Raw genomic sequence first — 22,774 nt, 5'->3', positions numbered from 1 at the left:
TTATGTATTTTTATAACACAATTTATGTATTTTACTATGAAATAATATAACGTATATAAACATGCCCTCGTTTAAAATCTTTACACATTTATTTATGAATTATTTATGTATTGTTTGCATTTAATCATGTAAGTTTATTTCTATCTGAAGGCCCAGCAAGTGGATATGATGTCTGAGTATCACAACTACTTCATTACTTCTTTGGTATGTATTTTACGTATTACTGTTTTTATAACCGTAATGTGCCTGCTGTAAGCTGCCAGTTTAAACGCGTTTTTCCCCTTTGTTTTTCACAGCTATTAAAAATACATTTTAATAACTGTAAACACATTTTAATCAAATAGAATTACCACCATGCATTAATTTGTTGTTTACTGTATTACGTCACATACTGTACGTGACTATTTGAAACAAAACATGAACTATACATAAGACAAATAACGAAATAAGGATTTCTCAGTTATAGGCAAGTTTAATGAAACTTCAGAGACAATTAATTTTTTTTTCATGTAAAAATGCTATCACAATACTCTTTTTTAGTAATATATTAGACCTTCATTAAACTAACAAGCTGCCAAATTATTTCATGGAACTCTAATTTCTCAATAGTTTTCCTTAGGAGCTGTTCACAAATTAATATTTTTTAAATGATGTATAAAATTAAAAACTTTATACCACATAAACGAAAATTGCTAATAACTGCAACAATGCAATCGTATTCGGTTGTAGAGACCAGATCTACAGCGAATACGATATTGAATGGCCAAATACCTGACCAGGAGTAGATGAAATGATATTTCGAATTAGAACCGTTTGCATGTTTACGTTTCGAGTGAAGGCCCGCACTCATTCAACATGGCCTTAGAAATCACGTGTAACTCTACCTGACTGTTAATTTTATTCTGATTGGGAACGGTGTTTGAGTGAATTTTTGCGATATACTATATCGCCAAAAGTACCTGAATGCCCTTGGGATTTGGGATGGGTGATCGACGCTTTGAGCATAGCGACTTACGATGGTGAGACATTGGATGCCGTAATAAGATGTTCATGCCATCGCACCAAAATTACAACACGCAAGATCAACTTTCCAGGTGCACAAAGCATCGTAATTTTTCCTTGGAACTTTGGAAATTTGTGTTAAGGTATTTTGGTCTGATGACCGCATGAGACCGAGATGGAGCGAGTCGTCGTCCCAGCTGTGAAGTTTGACGGAGGTGCACTTACTGACTGAAATTTCTCGTGATCTGGGTGTGAACCATTGGCCGTTGTTCTTAGGATAATGAATGCCATGCGGTACAGGGCCCTTCTGTTCAGCGTGACAATGCATGATGTCATACTGTACAGCCTGTAATGATTTCGTTGTCATCAACGTGTAGTTTGATGACATGGACGTGCTAAACCTGACTGTAATCCCGTTGAATACCTTTGAGATGAAATGAACGTTGGCTTTGGGCCAGGCCAACATGTTCACAATCAGTAGCTGATGGAGGAAGTGTTGGAGGAAGTGTTGTCGCTGTGTTGAAGGAGGAATGGACCAAAATACCGCGTTCCTCGTAGCAAAAGTAGATTCGGAGTTTACCGACGGGGATACAGTGTGTAATTAAAACCAAAGCTGATTATATCAATAAAAGTCTTTTTGAAACATGTAGGTGACCGATTACTTTTGGCAATACAGTATATAGTTTACACATACGCAGTACCGTGTATACTGTGTGTGCTTGTGTAGATGCGTGCATCGATTTGAAAGAAGATTAATCTGTTCAATTTTCAGGACCTTCACACTGTGGATCTAGAGGATTTTCAATATGGAGGCACTAATATAACAGGGTTTAAGCTGGTTGATGAAGATGCTCCGGAGTATAATGATATCTTGGAGACATGGCGAGCTATGGGAAAGAAAGGAAATCAGCTTGGTCTAAGGGTAAGCTCTGTTTTAGATTTGATAAACAGTTGTTATTTCACTGGATTGCAAATCAAAATTAGTAGGATTGAGTTCTATTTACCTATGTTACCTTTCCTAAATTTGCTATGCTGATTTCAAAATTATCATCCATTTTTTTTTTTTGTATTACGTAAGGATCTTCCACAAAATGGGGAAAAGGAAATCACGCTTCTCCCTATATTATAAAGTTTATCTAATCAAATAACAATTTGTGTACTTTTTATAATAAAATGGTCAAAACTCAGTTTAAGCTTCTAGAATTTAGAAGCATTATCGTTTTCATTGAATAACAAACAATGAGATGTAGCATCAGTTATAGTTTCATTTTCAAAGATCATCGAAATGAAGTACGCTACCCTCTCAAAACTGTTCGGACACCCATTCGAATGTATTGATCAATGCGAGCCTGCTGCAAGTTGATAAGATGGTATGAAAGTGCACAGGAAGCACCAAAGACATCAGTAGCAGCCATTGTGAATCGTGGTAAGGAGCTTTTAGATTTCCAAAGAGTTATGATGGATTTCTGTGTCAGCAATTTGTTTTGCATGCTACAGCAGACCGTTTGAGCCTTCCATCTTTGTGGGAAGGCACAAACAGTCAAAAATCGATAAATACGGATAATTTAGGTGTCCCTACAAAACCCGAACAGAGTTTTAAATGTCAACAGGATTGTCTATAAGCAATTTCATTATTAGTAAAGAGAAACAGTTTTCATGAGAAATCTGCGGTTCACGAGCCCCACATAACATCAAAGAAATCAAAGTTATGAGAAGGAAGCATCAAAGAAATGCTTTTCGTATTTCGGACTAGATTTTTTTTGTTTCCAGGAAAACCCTTAATGTCACGTCGCATATTGGACTATTTATTACTGTTCTGTTTCAGAACAGTAATAAATAGTCCCATATAGCCAGGCTTGTATAAAAATATGGTTTTCCAGGCAGTTTTTTTATATATATTGTACGCACCTTACTTCTGGAAAACGAAGTTCTGCAATCTGGCCATCCCACAATCTTTATCTAAATTCTACAGAATATCTTTGGGTTGAAAGTACCAAAGCTGGTTATTAATTTCTGTAACAGAAACCCATTTTATTACTGGTGTCTAAAGACTTTCGAGAGGATTGCGTGTTTAATAACCTAACTTCAATAAGAGCAAATTTGTACATTTAAAAACAATTGGGTGGTTGGTTGTAGGGTTTTAGGCAAATCAGCAACTTAGGGCATATTGCGCAGCATGTATTATGTCTTTAAATTTTGTGTGGGTCGGTTGCTGTTTGCCGGACGAAAAACCCTCGTTTTCAAGAGGAAAACCATACTACCCTCGCTTGAGACGACTAACTTAGCCACGTTGTAAAAAAAAGGCCCATAAAAATTCCTCGTGTCTTTGACCGGATTTGAATTCAGGTCTTTTCCACCAGGTGTGGAGAGGACGGCGATTATACCAACTATGCTACTCAAGAGGACGTGAAATTTTTTTCCTACAAGTGGAACAGTAGATATAACTCCTCACGCTGGGTGGAAAATTCCTGAGAGTTCAAATCTTGTCAATGATGCTAGGAATTTTTTTATTATATATTTATTTATTTTTTATTTTATTTTTTTTTTTACAACGTGTCGGAATTAATTGGTCTCAGGCGAGGGTTACGATAGTTCCCCTCCGTCCCCGAAATTCGGGTTTTTCGTCCAGCAAAAAGGTTTTGACGATGAGAGACTTAAAAATTATTTATGACTGAAATATGAAAGTGTGTAATAACTGGATCTCTGTTTTAGTAAGCCGATGCACTAATACTAGCAACTCTTTAAACTCTTCAGACAGAAGCAGCTCTAATGTACGATGCAGCCAGACTCTTCGCCACCGCTTTAAACGATTTGGATCGTGGTCAGAAAATCAACGTGAAGTCATTATCGTGTGAAACAGAGGAACCATGGTCCCACGGGATTTCTCTCATCAACTATATGAGAATGGTGAGTAAAGAAGAGATGGTGAGTAAAAAAGAGAATTTTGTATTCACTTAATGTGAATACAAAATACAGCTCGCCCACTGTCCAAAAAACTATCTTCAAAATGTGAATCGTTTCACAGTTTTAATTCTTGATTTGACTTCCCTCCCCATCAAATTTACCCTTAAAGAATGACGAAAAGTCAGTCTAATGACCAAGTTTTCTTGAGGACAAAATCAAACATCTAAGAAGAGTTCCAATTTCAGTGATGTTCGTTTCCATCTAATTCCACATACTTTTTCTGACAAACTCAATTATCAGTTACCTCATCAACTATTCGCGCTATGACTCCTTTCGCTTAAAAGGTGTTACTTGTGCATTTGTTATTCCTTATCAAAAACTTCCGAATTTGGAATTTCCTCTTTTTTTTTTTTTTAATTCCTCACGCTTAAAATCTTTTTATCCCATGCTATCCAATTCACCTGATGCCTCTATCGTTCTCACAACTGCAGATAGATTCGGACCCAGCTTCCTAGAGATGCTGGGGGCTGTTGTTACTAATAACCCCACATCGAACAATCCTAACCACGCACCCATCACTCTCGGTCTCTTTCTCACCAATAATCCTTCAAAATATGTTAGTGGTGTGTCCTCAGATCACAACTTGGCGATGGTCTCTTCTCCAATGGAGATTCGTGTCGTCTGGCATTACAGGAGTGCGAAATGGAATGGTCTGCGTGATTTCTGTTCCTCTTTTCCTTTTGACTACTGTTTTTGATCTCCTAATACGAATTTTCTCAGTCGTGTCAGTGAAATCATTCTTCTAGGAATGAAATCCTTTATTTCTCATTCCACTCGTAAACTCTCGCCCTTTATCGAAACCGCTGGTTTCCAAAAAGATCAGTGTGCGGATTACAGAGGAGGGTATACAAAACAAAAACATTATTTCAATATTTCATTAGAAAAACAGAAATTTTTCAATTACTTCCCAAAGCAATCTTCTGTTTCTTCTTTTTTTTTTTCAGATAAACATCAAAGGACTGAGTGGAGACATTAAATTTGATCAACATGGTTTTCGTTCCGATTTTAAACTGAAGGTGATGGAACTGACTCACGAAGGTCTTCGTGTGGTAAGCAGTTAACTCTAAAAAAACAAATACTATAGTTTATAGTATTTGTTCCCAAAAACGAAAAATAATTTATTTGGATCGAAATAATTTCAATAAAGCATATCATGGTCTACAGTATTTAGTGTTCCGGATAAATAAATAATTCATCTACTTGCAGGCTGGAGACTGGAATATCCATTCAGGGTTAAACCTAACCAGCAATTATTCCCGAGTGTACGAAGAAGTAATGCAGTCCCTCAAGAATAAGACGCTAATTGTGACTACCATCATAGTGAGTATTCTGTATAACGGACTTGGTGCATCATGGCCTTAGTCGCTCATGCCCCATAAAAACTAAAATCAATCAATATTCTATTTATGTGAGCGTTCTTATTTTGTACGTTGTACTGTATAAATTTCTATATGGTGCATTTAATGTATATTGCCTTGGTAATAACTCGAATGATTCAAATAAAGGTATAAATTTTCGAAAATTATAGAAAATAAACAAAAAACTAAGCTTTTGTGGCGTGTTATTTCCTTAAAGTCTAGCAACAGTGAGCGCATGCGTTGCCATTTTATCAGAAGTCATCCTTAAGTAGACAATCTATAAGAAAGCAGCCATTTTGTGCTCACTTGTGGCTATGAGTGAGTAATTCGGAAATTATTTCATCATTTCAGAATTCGCCTTATGCCATGAGGAAGGAAAATTTTAACAAGATCGCCGGAAATGATAGATATGAAGGCTACTGCATCGATCTTATTCGTGAGATCTCAACCATTTTGGGATTCAAATATCAGATAAAGGAAGTGGATGATGGCACTTATGGTAACAAGAATGAGTACGGAGAATGGAATGGTATGATCAGGGAACTCGTAGATGGGGTAAGTATGGAGATGAGAAGCCCACACCCATTTATATATTTGAATAACGCTTTGGTTTTTTTTTTTTTTTTTCTTTATGTCAATCAGCATAAGAAATATCGTATATTTAATGTTACGATCAAGGGAATCCTTATTGATTGTTTAAAACAATGTTTCTCAACCTTTTGGTCTCGGCCAATTCCTCGACCTTATTCGTCATACGAAGCTACAGAATTCGCTTAGTCCCCCTTCCTTGGTCTCAGACCAAGTTTTGTGTTTTTAATGTATTTGGTATATCATGGTCCCCAGAGGACGTTCTTCGAACCCCCACGAGACCACAATCCACTGGCTGAGAGACACTGGTGTAAGAAACGTGAAATTTGAAAGAAGTTTTCTCGCCAAACAGATTTCATTTCGGGAGTGTTTGAATTAAAGAATTTTAAACTGTAGATACTTTTTATTTTTAAAAATATTCTCTCTCGAACAATACAATCTCTTGAACTATTTAAAGATATTGAAATATATTTTGAAAATACTGAGAGTTGTGTTGTCTTTCTTTTCAGAAGGCCGATCTAGCTATTGGAGATTTGACAATCACCTACGACAGAGAAGAAGTTGTCGACTTTACTATGCCTTTTATGAATCTCGGCATTAGTATCCTCTTTCGAAAGCCAACGAAGAAAGTTCCCAGGCTGTTTTCGTTTCTGTCACCCCTCTCTTTGGAAGTGTGGGTTTACATGGCAACAGCCTTCTTGGCAGTGAGTTTGCTACTTTTCATCGTAGCACGTTTCAGCCCTTACGAGTGGACCAATCCACATCCATGCAATCCTAATCCCGAAGTGCTGGAAAATCAGTTTACACTTCTGAATACCCTCTGGTTCACGGTGGGGTGTTTAATGCAGCAAGGATCTGAACTTACTCCAAGGTTAGTTGGTGTAAATGAGATAGCAATCCAGTCTTGTGTCACCTTTGCCATTAGCTTTATATTCCATTTTTCTAGATAATTAAATTGATCCTCATAGCCTTTTTTTTTTCTTCTTATTTTAGGGCAATGTCCACACGAGTGGTTGCTGGCATCTGGTGGTTTTTCACTTTAATAATGGTGTCTTCTTATACGGCCAATCTAGCTGCCTTTCTCACTGTTGAGAGATTGGTATCTCCCATTGAAAGCGCCGAAGATTTGGCTAAGCAGACGAAAATCCAATATGGATGTGTTAATTCTGGATCCACCCAGGCATTTTTCAAAGTACGTAGTATTTATTAAATCTGCAATAAGAGATGTGATTGAAATACTTATCCGTGCCGATTTTGTTAAGCACCTTCCAGATTAACATGGCCCTCTTCTTGAAGAAGTTTTATTACGTCATGTTAACCAACTGATAATACTCCATAATGGTTATGAAAGCAGTGTTTCTTCAATAACCATGATATAATTTTTAGTCGCCAAAGGTGAATTGGCAGTTGGAATTGTCTAGACTTACTTATATTTGGTTAATGAGAAGTTGAGTTACGTTGTACAATACCATTTATTTGTTTACTGGTTATTTAAGGAAAACATATTCCGACTGCAATTGCAAAAATTAGTAATTACAATAGTTATTATGAATATTAATAAAAATAACTATTCCTATTTATATAACTAGTTTCAAAATTCAATATTAATCAGCAAATTTATATTTTTTTCTCTTATTTCGTGGCCTCTAATATTTGTTTATTTTTATTGGATTGTAAAAGTCAATTCATGAAATTCTTATTCAGTTTTCCAATTCATGAAATTCTTATTCAATTTTCCAATTTATTCACTTTTAATCTAATTGTTTTGTACCTCGTGTTTTTTTTTTTAAGTTCCTTACTGAAAATAATGCAAAGAAATAAAAAAAAATTTACGAAATTGGCAAGCCGAAAGGCTAGCAGTTTCAAGCATTTAGTGGTGAATTACTTATAAACGTCGATTTTCAGAAGAAAAGCATCATTGTTTAATATTACCATCCAGCTGTTCCACCATCGTATCTTTAGAAAGCTCCGAGGTATGTATTCCTGCCGACCGGGCTAGCCAGGTGGGTAAAGTTCCTGCCTCGCAACCCAAAGGTCGCGGGTTCGAATCCTGCCTCGAGCTTGGATCAAAGTACTGCAAAAACCTTGGGAGGTGCACTATGGCCACAGAAGCCGATGCGCCAACAACTACCAAAATAAAAAAAATATATGTATTCCTATACCCAGGGAATAATAAAAATTTTGCTGCTCTTCCCCCCCCTACCAAATAAGTATTATAAAAAAATATATATACGGTGTTTCAAAATTGAACGGAGTACATTGTAAAGCAAAAAATTAGACACAGAAGTTCCTAGAAATATATCTGAAATGTCTTTATTTCCAACATATGGGAAGACATTACACGAAAAGCGGTTGTATCTATTTCACAGTACGCCTGCGCAAGACTTGTTGCCACAAAATACGAACTTGTTTATCAATGGCTCATTTTTCAATGTAGCATGATTTTCAAATTGTTCAGCCATTTTCTGGTTACAGACGAATCATATTTTAAAAGAAATGGAATTCTCAACCCTCGAAACACTCATAGCTGGGCCGAAGGAAACCCACATACCAGTGTCAGTATCAACGTACCTTTTCTTTCAATGGTGTGGTATTCTTGATGGTTCACACTTTTAAATATGGAGTACGATAACTGATGGACTAATCAGATCGGCCCTGTGCAGTGGTCACCACGATCGCCCGACCTGGCACTATTAGATTACTTTGTGTGGAGTCACGTGAAATTGAAATCCATGGTTTCTTCTAAACGTGTTACCACGCAAGACGAATGGGAAATCATATTGGAATCTGCTGGAACGGGATGGTTCACAAAGTGCAGTTATACAAAAAAAAATTTTAAAAATAAAAAATAAATAACTTGTGTGCTTCCTCCTAAAATGGTCAACTTTATATTCATTTATACTATATTTAAGTTTACTTTATGGTTTTTTTTTTTTTTTTTTTTTTAGGATTCCAAGATCCCAACATATAAGCGGATGTGGGCGGCCATGGAAGCCTCTAGACCGAGTGTGTTTACCGATTCCAATGCGAAAGGAGTAGAAAGAGTGAAAAAAGAACAGTATGCGTTCCTCATGGAATCCACCTCTATAGAGTACATCGTTGAACGTGAATGCGACCTCACTCAAGTAGGAGGTCTGCTGGATTCCAAGGGCTATGGGATTGCCACTCCTTCAGGTGAGATCTTATAAAGGTTTATCACCCGTTGTGATAAACCTTCTAAGTAAATCACTAAAATAAAATATAATCAAAATGACGTGTGCACTGCCCTACCAAAATAATGGTGTGTATAGTAAATAGCTGGCTGATTATTTGACAATAATATCATCGGAATTAATTCTACAAATATTCCGAATGATATTAGTCCACTTCTGTAAGATTTTGGTTCTTCAGGTTTCTCATTTTGGCAGCTGTTGTCTTCTGGTCCCACAAGTTCTCAATTCAATTTAAATTCGAGAATTCAAGGAAATTTCTACTCTCATCATTGGACTCTCAACCTCCGGATAGATACGAAAGTCAACAATTCGTGAAGAATATATCTGCGAAAAAATTTTATTTGTTACACAGAGCTAGAATACACACATAAAACTATAATAAATAAATTAGCTTTCGGCTGGGTGGCAGCCTTCATCAGATTAGAATACTTTGAATGGCAGTTGGAATAGAGATGCACTGCCAGGATGGTGCGTGAGGCACGTGGTTAATTGTTTGTTGATGTTTGTGGCTGTGACGTATGGTGGTGACGTGGCCAGCGTTTGTCCATGGACAGAATTACTGCTTCTGTGATGGGGTTAAGTTGACAACCACTGTTCCTGTTCAACGAGGTATCCGAGCATTTTATATTTAACGATTCCAACCAGGTGCGCCTTAGGTAATGGTGGGACCTGTCCACAACCACGACATCGCGGTGTGGGTCGATGTCGTGGTGGGTTGTCCAGACATGCTCGGCAATAGCTGAGTGTTCTACATCCGCCAAACGGATCGCCCTTTTATGTTCTGAGAGGCGTTTCTCGAGTCGACGTCCAGTCTCTCCAAAGTAGCAGCTCGTGCAGTCACGGCAAGAGATGCGATAGACCAAACCACTCTGTAGAAGGGTGGGGACAGGTGTTTTTATGTTGGAAAGGAGAGAACGCAGTTTCTTGCCTGGGAGTTGGATGCACTTTATCCCATGCGATCTTAGGATTCTACCGATCTGCTGTGACAGGTTGGGGTAGTATGGGATGAATGCCCTCGTGGATGACTCGTCACTGTTGGCGTTGCTGTTGGTCGTCACGTTGTCGCCTGCTTGTAGATCACACCTGTTAAGGACGTCAATGGGGTAGCCACACCTCGTAAGGTCTACTTTGACTCTGGCGACCTCTTTGCGCCTTTCATCTGCAGAGCTGGAGTGTGTCCAGGCGCGAGTTAGCAAGGTTCGGGCGGTTGAGAGGAGGTGGCCCCGTGCGTGTGCTGACTGGAAGTTGGTAAATTGGCCAGCACACATGGGCTTACGATAAACTGTCGTCTTCAAGCATGTGTCTTCGCGCCGGACAAGTGTATCTAGATATGGTATAGAGTTGTTCGACTCCAGCTCAATCGTGAATTTTATGAAGGGCGACAGTGAGTTGAGGTGGGTTAGGAGTCGCTGACCTGAGTCTCTAGGGATCACTACGAACACATCGTCTACATAGCGACACCAAAAGGCGATGTGATCCGGTGCACGTGTAAACGCACGTCCCTCTAACTCCTCCATCACGATGTTTGCTGTGACCGAGCTGACAGGGGAACCCATGGCACAGTCTGAGGGCGGCGGAAATGTCATCAGGCGTCAGCTTAGTTCTGTCGCTAAGGGTTCCATCATCGTTATCACGCCTGGACACACTCCAGCTCTGCAGATGAAAGGCGCAAAGAGGTCGCCAGAGTCAAAGTAGACCTTACGAGGTGTGGCTACCCCATCGACGTCCTTAACAGGTGTGATCTACAAGCACGCGACAACGTGACGACCAACAGCAACGCCAACAGTGACGAGTCATCCACGAGGGCGTTCATCCCATACTACCCCAACGTGTCACAGCAGATCGGTAGAATCCTAAGATCGCATGGGATAAAGTGCATCCAACTCCCAGGCAAGAAACTGCGTTCTCTCCTTTCCAACATAAAAACACCTGTCCCCACCCTTCTACAGAGTGGTTTGGTCTATCGCATCTCTTGCCGTGACTGCACGAGCTGCTACTTTGGAGAGACTGGACGTCGACTCGAGAAACGCCTCTCAGAACATAAAAGGGCGATCCGTTTGGCGGATGTAGAACACTCAGCTATTGCCGAGCATGTCTGGACAACCCACCACGACATCGACCCACACCGCGATGTCGTGGTTGTGGACAGGTCCCACCATTACCTAAGGCGCACCTGGTTGGAATCGTTAAATATAAAATGCTCGGATACCTCGTTAAACAGGAACAGTGGTTGTCAACTTAACCCCATCACAGAAGCAGTAATTCTGTCCATGGACAAACGCTGGCCACGTCACCACCATACGTCACAGCCACAAACATCAACAAACAATTAACCACGTGCCTCACGCACCATCCTGGCAGTGCATCTCTATTCCAACTGCCATTCAAAGTATTCTAATCTGATGAAGGCTGCCACCCAGCCGAAAGCTAATTTATTTATTATAGTTTTATGTGTGTATTCTAGCTCTGTGTAACAAATAAAATTTTTTCGCATTATGAATCCAGAGCACGTAGGCCTCTTTAATTATGAAGAATATATCTGTTGGTGGTAGAGTGACATGGACCACCTTAACCGTTTTAACTGCTCCCCAGCCATTATAGTCGTTCGCTGAAAATGCACATCATAATTAAATATGAAAATATACACTATATTGACAAAAATAACCGGTCATCTGTGTTTTAAAGAACTTTTAATTGATAAAGTTTATTGATTTTAGGTCCATTCAACGCAGCGATGAATTCGCCCGATTGCGATCGTGTTGGCCAAGCCCGAAGCCGACGTTCTAGTTCATCTCAGGTATTCAGTGGGGTTAAGATCGGAACTATGGGCAAGATAATAAAACTTTTGCACGCCTATGGTTTAAGACCAAGTTATTACAGGCTGTGCAATATAATATGGTGTACTGTCATGCTGAAATAGAAAAGTGCCTTCTTCACACTACTGCCACAATGTACGAAAAGCAAAATTGTCCATAGTGTCAATATATCGTACGCCATTCATTGTTTCACGAATGGCAACCACTGTTCCAAGCACAAACCATGAGATTAATCCGGGGTGGTGACAACACCTCTGCCAAACTTCACATTTAGGTATTGTTGCTTTTGTAGTGTTTTGGGAGCATCAGCGACTAATACCATATTGCTCCGTGTATATTGTATGTAAATTGTGTGTGTTCTGGGATCGATTTTCTGTTTTTCTGGACGAAAAACCCGAGTTTTCGAGAGAGAAAACCATGCTACTCTCGCCTAAGACCAGCTAAACTCAACCACGTTGTGAACTTGCGAAAAGGCTTCAGAAAAATTCCTCACGTCGTCGAAGGGACTCGAACTGAGGGTTTTTCCATCCGGTTTGGGGAGGACGGCGATCCTACCCATCTGTGCTACCCACGAAGACTCACATTCAGTAACATCCTCTGGGAATCCACAAAACTCAACATGGTCATCAGATCGAAAAATCGTATACCGTGAGTTATCACTCCATAAAAAAAGCTTTCCAACGCTCCCTGTGCATTGCGTGCTGTGATTTTTGGGTTGGGTGCTGCCGCTCTTTCTTACAATACTACTACTATCTAACTTTTACTAATTCTGCTGCCTCCTGATTGACAGTATTCATTGAAAATTGACAGGATCTATATACCACTCTTCTGTCTCAGGCGTAGATAGCAAGGTTTCTGTTTCTGTTTCTGTCTCAGTTTCTGGGGGGTCCCCCCAGAAACTGAGGTTTTTTTCGTCCAGTAAAATATTATTTGCCTATTGGTATATAGTATCCTCTTGTCCTAGGGCCCCCCCCCCTCCAAGAAGTTTGGTGGAATTTGGTGCTTTAACGACTGAGTTAAAACCATTTCTTCTTGTGGAACTCAAACTGCCCTTCCATTTCCTTTGTGGGCTGGTTTGGGCGGAAAATTTTCTGGCTTTAAACGCCCATATCTCCGTCCGTATTAGGCGGATTAAGCTCAGTCTTTGGGAGAATACTTAAAATTCAATTACTTAATTTTTACAGCACCCTTTAGTGGTAACGTTTTGAGTTTCCATAACTCCTGTTCTATTGGGCGAATCTGAATGAATTTGGTGTGAGGACTGTTTTCTACCATATCTTTCAGTGTACCAGCTTTGGTTATTATAGTGTCTTCGCCATTGAATTATTAATAAAATGGACTCTTCAAGTGCACAAGAATATGACTCTACCTCTACTTTGTCCTCTCCTCCTAACCTGTCTATTGGCCCTGTGGAGCTGAGAGCTGATATGAATCCCATAGTTATGGTTAGTGACATTGGTAAAGATTTCCCTGATATGTTTTCTAATGAGAGGAGTTCTACTTCTTCTACTCCCTCTCACCCTAATGTGAAGGCTTCTGTGGACACGGTTTTTGGTTTGAGGGACCGGCTGACTCGCGTCCTGGAGTCAGATCCTAATATTTCTGCAACCACTGTGATTGAAATTACTAAGATCTTTAATGTTTTGGAACAAGTACTTTGATGTTTGTGCCTTGAGGTCAGCTCCTTCTGTCAGTGCACCTTTGGCTTCTCTTCCATTGCCTTCCAATACCTATGCCAGCATGGCATCTAGGGCCCCGGCCCAATCTTCTCAGCGTCTAATTCAGCCGCAACACGTAATCATCGTTCGAGCTTCTGAATCTTCGGATTTAAAAACTAGTGAGGAAGTAAAGAAAGAAATTACTACTCAATTCAGGGACGAATTTAGAAAGATTAAAATTAAGGAAGTCCGCAAGGTCCGGGACCATGGTATTGTGACCGAAACAGCTTCTAAAGCCAACCTTGTTTCCCTGCAATCATGTCAGAAATTCAAAGACTTAAAATTTTCTCTTGACACTCCAAAGAAATTAAATCCTACGGTAGTTATCTACGACATTGGTAAAGACACTTCTGAAGATGATTTCATCCAGGATCTTCATGATAAGAACTTCATTGTACAGATTATTCCCTTGAGGACCTTAAGAAACTAGTTAAATTTCGATTTAAGATGAATTCCAAGCAGAAGGACTGCCGGCACTGGGTGATTGAGGTCCCTGGCCCTATCAGGCATATTTTGTTACAAAATAATAATAGAATTTATATTCGGTGGTCAATCCACGGTATTAAGGATTTCATAATATCTTCTAGATGTTTCAAATGCCTGGGCTATGGCCACTCATCTAAAAATTGTAGGTCACCTGAACACCTGTGGGCACTGAGGTTGTCAGGGCCATCAAATTTCTGATTGCCCCAGTAAATCTTCCCCCATAGTTTGTCCCAATTGTAAAATTAGGAAACACAAAGCTGACCATTCTTACAAGAACATTTCCTGTCCCGAATATTTCAGGGCCCAAGACCAGGTGAGGTTCAGGACATCTTATGAATAGTACCCATACTACAGTTGTAAATATTAGTGTAAAATTCCTTCATTTAAATTGTCAGCGAAGTTTATCTGTTGTTAATGATGTATCTAGTTTAATTTCTTTACATAAATTTTCTGTTTTGGCTCTCCAGGAGCCATATTCCTATAAAGTGTGATTAAGGGCTTGCCCTCTCAATCTCAGTTAGTTTAATCTATCCCTGATACTTCTGGGGTTGGAGGCAACGCGGTGACTAGGGTTTGGGCTGCTCTGTTAAAGGTGGACTCTCTGATCACGGTTACTAAGATCAATAGTCTCTGTTCCAATTTTGCTGCTTGCGCCTGTCTTGAGGGTTCCTTCGGTGGGATTTATGCCGTCTCTTTGTACATTCGATGTTCAGTATGCACAGCCTATTGAGCCGTTCTTAAATTACCTGGAACTCTTGTTAACCAGACTTTCTGGTCTTCCGTTAATCATTATGACGAATTCTAATGCTTCTTCTTCCCTTTGGGGAAGCCCTACTTCTAGCCCCAAGGGTGATCTCCTTGAGGATTTCATCGTTGCAAAAAAGTTAATTGTCCATAATGTCCGGGGTTATCCCCCAACTTTTACCAGTTCGCAGGGTCAATCTTACATTGACATCACACTTTCAAATCGTGCTTTTTCTTTCAGTATAAATAATTGGTCGGTTCGTACTTCTTGGTCAAGCAGTGACCATCACCCTATCACTTTTGACCTGGTCACCACTGTTAGGCCTTCTTCCTCTCTAGTTAATCATGATTTCCCTCGCTATAAAATTAAGGGTTCTGATTGGAGTATTTTCGACTCTAATCTTTTGAGTTTGGTTAATGAGGATTTCATCTCTAATCTTTCTGAATTGGTCCAAATTCGCTGGAAGAAAAGATAACTGTAATTATTACTGAGGTCTCTGACCTTAGTTTTCTTAAAAAATCTCGTCGAATCAATTCTATTCCTTGGTGGTCTGATGGTCTTTCCTCTCTTAGAAGAGATCTTAGGACCACCAGGCGAAACCTTAATAGAGCTAAAAGGAATAACAGGCCACCAATTGAAGTAAACAGGCTTGCTGACTTGTATAAGGCAGCTCGCAACAGATATTTTAACAGTATTAGAGAAGAGAAGGCCCAGGCTTGGGCTCGTCTCGTGGAAAGAACTATTAAATCAGATCCTTGGTGTTTACCCTATAAAGTCATTGCCTCTAAACTCCATCCACATATTCCTCAGACCTCGATCCATGTTCCAAATTCCACTGAAACTTTAACTTGGTCGGCATCTGTTGATGCCATCTTGGTTGAATTGCTTCTCCGGGATATCTTGGTTCCCGAGAGCAATGAACAAACTCTTTTTAGATTACAGCATCTTGTGTTTGAAGACTCTTCTTCTGAGGATCCCTTCACTAATATAGAATTCTGCCATTAATACCCTTACTATTGGCAAAAGTCCAGGTCTGGACTTCATGGAGGTTTCTGTGATTAAAAGAATCTGGAAAATCAAACCTATCCTTATTTCTATCCTTATGAATTCTTGCCTTAGGTTTGGTGTTTTTCCCTGATCGCTGGAAAATTGCCAACTTAAAAATCCTTATCAAGAGTCCTGGCAGTCCAGTTGATTCTCCTTCTTCTTATCGTCCAATTTCCTTTCTTCCTTTTCTCGGCAAGTTGTTGGAAAAACTTCTGGTTTCACGTTCCAAGAGTTACTATAACTCAAAAAATCTTTGTTCTTCTTCCCAGTTTGGTTTCACGCAAAGTAAATCAACTACAGATACAATTAATCTTCCCCTGGGCACTGTTCGAGCATCTCCTTCTAAATACGTTCTCAGTCTCTTTGTAGACTTCAAAGGGGCCTTTGACACCTTATGGTGGCAGAGTGTCCTGGAGAGGTTTCGGGAGGCCGAGGTCTCCAGTCCTATCTACAAACTAATTTCTAGTTATTTCGATAATAGAAGCCTTGTGGTCTACTCGGGTTTTTGCTCGGTTACGAGGCCAGTTTCTAGGGGTTGTCCTCAGGGATCCGTTCTTGGCCCTGTTTGCTGGAACGTGGTCCTTGATGGATGGCTAAATGCCCCTCATGATGATATTGTCAACATTGCCTACGCCGACGATCTTGCCTTGTTTGTCCCAGGGAATTCTCGTCTTGAATTGGAAATTAAAGCAAACCGCATCTTGGATGATCTTCACATGTGGTGTTCCCTCCATAAACTCTCCATTTCAGTCCATAAAACTAAACAGGTTCTTCTGAAAGGCCTACTGAATCGTAATCGTCCCCCTGAGGTTAAAATTCTTGATCAGGCTGTTAATTTGGAAAGTGAATATAAATACCTTGGGGTGGTGATTGATGATCGTTTATCTTTCATTCCCCATTGTAAGTACCTTCGGCAGAAAATCCGTTCTCTTACCAGCTGTCTGTTGCGTCTTGCCCGTTCCCTCTGGAATCTTAAATCATCTTCTCTTGGTCTTTACTACAAGTGTCTCTTCATCCTCATCATCTGCTATGGTGCCGGCGCTTGAGAATTCTTAATTCACTGGTCCAAAAATACCTTCTGCAGGCGCAGTGGTTCTTCCTTCTGTATACTTGCAGAGCATGTAGAACTGTTTCTACTGATGCCCTGCTTGTTATTAATGGTCGTCTCCCTATCTACCTGGAAATTATATTGCATTTCTTGTCTTACCATAAGAAATCTCTCTCTCCTGCCTCAGTGGGAGATTTTGCTAATAATTATGAGAACTCTACAAATGTTGATCTGGCCAGACTTTCCAATCTTGCTTTGGAAGAGGGGCAACACTCTTGGGATGATTCCTCTCTCGGCAGAGTCACATACTCTTTCTTTCCTCGTGTTTTTATTAAAGATAAAAATTTTAACTTGCTTCAACTTGGGTTATTTCCCAATTTCTTAATCACGGGACATGGAATTTATTCTCGTTTGTATAGTTTTGGACTTGTCTCCTCTCCTCTCTGCTCTTGTGGCTCTGAGGAGACGGTTGAACATATTGTCTTACGTTGTAATTTATATGCGGATTTAAGACAATAATTGTATATCTGTACAAATGTATATAATTTAGATGATTTTTGGCGCCTGGTTGAAGGCTGACTCTCTTTCTGCCTTCTCTTCTTTTGCTAATAGTATCTTCCGGAGAAGAGTGGCTTTATCAAGGAATAACCCTTGATTTCGTTATTTGTTCTTAATATTTATATATATTACTGTATTCATTTTTTTTTCCTGAGAGGAGTTTCTTCCTTGCCTAAATTACCTTGTGTTTTGGACGCAGAGTTTTTGCGTCTTTTCCTGGAGACTTGTTTCAGGTTTCACCTGGCCGAGTGGGAGAGATGGAACTCCCCTCTCCCACTTCGAACTCTGTCCGGGCTGCCTGAAATGATTTTCTGTGAATTGTATGTATTTTGTAAATACTGTAATTATCTTGTTAATATCATGGTGCTTTTGTTTGATTTGCTGATTTTATTGTGTTTTTGAATCAGCAGTTGTTAATCTTAAATGTTTTTATTGTACATTACTTGTGTAGTCAGCTCATTATTATGTTGAAGAGAGTTTTCTCTTCTCGCGTTGTCTGGCTCTGAGGAGTGGGATGGACCTCTCCCTGCCCCCTCAGATCCAACCATCAGTTGGCTGTTCTGATTGAGTAAGATAATTTTCCTCTCTAGACTGTTTTACTGCTGGAGCTGCTGGCTGCTTGTGTTTTGATTTAATTTTCTTTTCCTGCGGGGCTGATTATTTGTTGTATTTTTCTTTCCTGCCTGATTGCAGCTGCAATCAGTTGGGTTTTTGCTAGTACCATATAGTTCTTGGTCTAGCATTTTTAATTGTAAATGGGTTTTGGTTCTGAGGGGTGGGATGGAACTCTCCCTGCCCTCTCAGATCCAATTGCTTTGTTGGATGACTGGTTGGAGGCGTTGTTCTCCTCCCCCAGTCTTTCCATTATTTTCTTTTCTACTGCCAGTTGCAGTAGAAATGTATAGTTTTAGCTTTTGTTCAGCCCTGCAGGTTGAGTTTTTTTGTTTTTTTTTTTAATGCTTATCTATGCATTATTGTTAATTCTACGTGTCCTGTTATTTGAAACAAGTTTTGTTTTTCGCAGCTTGTGGTAGCAGCTTTGCACTTGCTGGTTATGTACATATGTATATAGATTAGATTACTTGTGCAGAGATATTTTCTCGGCATATTCATTAATTATTGTTTAATACTTACCTTATTATTTTGATTTGTTATACTTAGATTTAAATTTAGAATTGCTTTTGATTTGGTTAACTAATTTATTGTACAGTATTTATTGGTTTTGCCTTTGGCATATCTTTGCCTTGGGTGAGTTCTGTTTGTCTCTTTGTGTTTCTGCATTTCTTCTGGTTGACTATTTCTGTTAATTTCTTGGTTGACTGGTTTTTCAGCTAAGATTTTAATTACTTATTTTGTAAATATTGTATATTTTACTCTCTGCTTATGCAGTGTAATTTGTTAATATGTTTACTGCTATGTTTCATATCGGTGACATTTATTATTTATCTTAATTTATTCTTTTCAGTGGCTATCTAATAGCCACTTGTACATTACCTATGTTCTTTCCTTGAGACTTTTCTTTTTCCCCTTGTCTGTGCAGGTTGAGCTTCCTTCCCGGCTAGGAGAATCTTTCTTTCAAAATTACAAGCCTTCGGGCTTCAAAATTTTACCTCTTTAAGTTCTCTCGCTTGTTAAATTTTCCAACTAGTGTTTTCTTCTTTCCTATTTCTTCTTTTTCCTGGGAGAGTGTTTTGCTCTCTTTTCTTCTTCTACTTTCTCCTCCCTATTCCTTATTTATTATAACCGGGATTCCACTTGTTGGAATCCCACTTAGTGTAATTTAGATAGTTCCTGGAGCGCCTCCACGTGACTAGGGACAGGAGTCGGGACGCAGGTAGCTTGCTCCCTGCCTCCCGGCTGCTAAGACTCCAGGGCCGGCAAACCACAACCATCACAACACACACACACACACACACTTGCCGGCTATAAATAACCTACAGCGGTATATAGGGGTAACCCTGGAGGCCGAAATCAATACAAGAATACCTTGTCCCTTGACTACCTTCTAAGTGAAGTCCAAATATATTTTAAAATTCTTTAAAAGAAATTTCATATTTAAATGACATTTCCATTCTAATCACTGATAAAGACCCTAACCAACTTCAATGCAAGATCTCTGCCCTGCTCTCTGAAATGCATAGTTGGCTTCAAAAGAATCAGCTGATACTAAACCCAGAAAAATCCAAATATATGGTGTTTAGGACGAAAAATAAACCATTGAATATTGATTTCGAAATAACATACAAAGGAAAACAACTGGAAAGGGTGAATGATACCAAGTTTCTAGGAATCTGGCTAGATGACAAGCTGAGTTGGGATAAACAAATGATCACCTTACGAAAGAAAACTTCGTCACTAGCAGGAATACTCGCCCGAGCCTCTGCCTGGGTGCCTCCTTCCCTTCTCAGACTAGTATTCCTTTCCTTAATACAGCCTAACCTCACATATGGAATCATCTCATGGGGTACGACCAGTCAATATAACCTTACGAGAATCAATTCAATTGTCAATCGATGTGTTCGTTCAATTTTGGGCCTTCCCTGGAATGCATCGGTGACTTCGAGATATAAGGAAGCGAGACTCTTAAGCATCTACCAACTGATACAGAAAGCTGAGGCGGTCTTTGTCTACAATGCTTTGAAAACACCAAACTTTCCTCTACTCTTCAGATCCTTTTTTAAAACAATAGAAGAAGAAGGAACAAGATATAATTTAAGAAATGAAGCGAACCTGAAGGTTCCGCTTTTTAGAAAAGCCATAGGTCACAAAAACATAAAATTCAGAGGCGCAAAAACCTGGAATAATCTTCCTGAAAACATCAAAAATGCCATTTCACTGAACAAGTTCAAGAAGCTCCTGACTGAACACATCACCAGGGAGGTCTGATCTAAATCACCTTCCACTCAACTCCTGAACTTTCCACAATGCATACCAGTTTGGAAATTGTGTAAACAAGTTGAAGGAATAGCTGTCATAAATTGTAACATTCTATGCAATTATTTCATAATTTTTCTTCCATACTTGTTATTGCAAAAGTACTCACAATGTAATTATAAGTACTGTTGTTAACCACGTGACATGTGTGGTTGGTTTACGTAGTCTCTGTAATGGAATGTAGAAACATGTCCGATTCATGATGCATCTGTTAAATAACACCTGTGTAATTTCAGATCTGTTTTTATTGTTATCTTTTTCAAAGGGAACACCCCTAAAAAGCCTCTGGCTTATGTGTTCTCCCTCCCTTCTTGTTGTTATCTCCCAACAATTGTAACACAAAATATGGATAAATAAATTATCAAAACCCTTAAATTTTTCTTTAAGTTGGTACACTTTCTAAGAATACATTTTTGCATCTGTTGACTCCCGAGGAATCCACGCTCAATGAAGCAGTTAAAAGAGTAATTTTAAAATGGAAATAGTTTTTTTTTGTACTGTTACGATTCCATATTTGTGTGTTAAGCGCTAAAGCAACTAAGGCTACGAGGTCAGTATATTGTCTTTAAACTGCGTGTATTCTGTGGCCGATCTCGGGGGATAGTTCCCTGAAAAACCCATGCAACTATCCTCCGAGATCGACAACTCAACCGCGTTGGGGGGAAAAATCCCATAAAATTCACTCGCGTCATCATTGGGATTCGAACTCAGGCCTTGTCCATCCGGCGTGAGAAGGAAGGTATTCACTGTGGTATCTGCGAGGGGACCATATCTGCAATGCCACAGCAAACTTGTTTCCACAATTTGTTACAGTTTTCAGATGGCTTGTGTTTAAAGATTTTTACATCATTCAAAAGCAATGACCCATTTCAGAAAAAAAATTCTTAACAAAATAAAATTTATATTCGATGAGCTTCTCATCATACTTTAATGATATTATACAGAAAATTAAAGTGCTAACCATAGAATGATGGATCACGAAAGATCTCTTTAGTGAATTGAATATCACCGTATATTTTCAGGGTCTCCCTATCGAACTCCATTGTCCAGTGCTATTCTGAAACTTCAAGAGGGAGGAATTCTTCACCTGTTAAAAGAACGGTGGTGGAAACAGAGACAAGGAGGAGGAAAGTGCATGAAAGAAGAAACAAGTACTTCGGGTTCGGCTAGCGCTCTCAGTCTGGCTAATGTCGGAGGGGTATTCGTGGTGCTGCTAGTAGGACTGGCTACCGCATGCATCATTGCTGTTGTCGAATTCATTTGGAAATCCCGGAAAGTTTCCAGTGAAGAAAGGGTAAGTATCATCTAGTGACGTCATTTCGCTGTGTTAATTTAATATCGCCAGCTTCCAATTCTTTAACTCCCTAAATGGTAGATTTTAAATTTGAACTAGGAACACTTGCTGTTTACTAAATCTTGATTTCTTATCTGCAGGAGCCCCTGTGTGTGGAACTGTGTCGAGAACTGAAGTTTGCCATCACTTGTGGTGGTTCTACTAAACCGGTAAGAAAGAAGAGAGAAGAAAGACAGCTACGCCAGCCCGAGAACGGCCTTCCTTTTATGCCACTTACAGGATTCAGCGCTGTCAATACCAAGGAAGGTTTCTCTTGACAGGAGGAGAGCGGGCTGCCCCTGGAACCCGTGGCCGACGACAGGGTCAGCTATTATCGTTATGCCCAATACGATGTCTCTGACATCTAGCTTTTGGAAACAAACATTAGAAGTGCTAGTAGTTATCCAGAACCGTTTCACTTAAAGAAAAATAGAATGAAAATGTTACAACTGCGGTCGAAATCAAGGTCACGAAGGAATCGTAAACGACGAAGGGTAGTATTTGCATTCATTGTTAAAAGCACACGTTGCTGGCATTTGACTTTAGTTCTTTTATAACCTATGTCCACTGTCTTGAGCAAAGCACAAACAATGAAAACTGTCGAAATCTTCTATAATAAAAAAATCATGAATTTGTAATACCCGATAATTGAAATTATGCAGCATCAGTTTTATAAGTCTGCAATCACGAATCCCCAGATTTCATCTCCATCTTAAAGCAACAATAAAGTACCATGTCTTTGTCATGGAGAGATCAATGTAATGCAGTTGGTGTACGCAATCAGTGCTTTCTACATCCGGAACTAGCAGTTCTGTTGAGTTTCATACGCTAATTATATAAATTTAATCATTCTAAGCATGCATTGCATTAAAAGTTCCATCTGTTAGAAGCATGAGCTCATCGTCCATATTAAAAAAAAAAAAACTGCAACTCAAAATTGTTACGTAAGAAAAAAAATTCCTAAG

At 39.4% G+C, this 22,774-nt stretch overlaps 1 protein-coding gene across 1 annotated transcript in view; it reads left to right on the top strand.

The window, feature by feature from the left end:
* The window catches only part of LOC150083638 (glutamate receptor ionotropic, kainate 2-like), a 60,963-nt gene extending 38,230 nt beyond the window's left edge, over positions 1-22,733 (top strand). The window contains exons 5-15 of the mRNA XM_090377407.1: positions 151-204; positions 1,775-1,924; positions 3,757-3,909; positions 4,911-5,015; positions 5,173-5,286; positions 5,676-5,879; positions 6,422-6,783; positions 6,906-7,104; positions 8,861-9,086; positions 21,499-21,770; positions 21,911-22,733. Coding sequence (XP_090233533.1) covers positions 151-204; positions 1,775-1,924; positions 3,757-3,909; positions 4,911-5,015; positions 5,173-5,286; positions 5,676-5,879; positions 6,422-6,783; positions 6,906-7,104; positions 8,861-9,086; positions 21,499-21,770; positions 21,911-22,087 — 2,016 coding nt within the window. The 3' untranslated portion in view covers positions 22,088-22,733. The remainder of the gene's footprint in view (positions 1-150; positions 205-1,774; positions 1,925-3,756; positions 3,910-4,910; positions 5,016-5,172; positions 5,287-5,675; positions 5,880-6,421; positions 6,784-6,905; positions 7,105-8,860; positions 9,087-21,498; positions 21,771-21,910) is intronic.
* Positions 22,734-22,774: the final 41 nt, after the last annotated feature.

Source organism: Mastigoproctus giganteus, chromosome 7 (assembly GCF_048544385.1).
Source record: "Mastigoproctus giganteus isolate SK-2022 chromosome 7, ASM4854438v1, whole genome shotgun sequence".
NCBI lineage: Eukaryota > Metazoa > Arthropoda > Arachnida > Uropygi > Thelyphonidae > Mastigoproctus > Mastigoproctus giganteus.
Note: the sequence above shows the minus strand (reverse complement) of the source record. Positions and strands in the feature narration are given on the sequence as shown.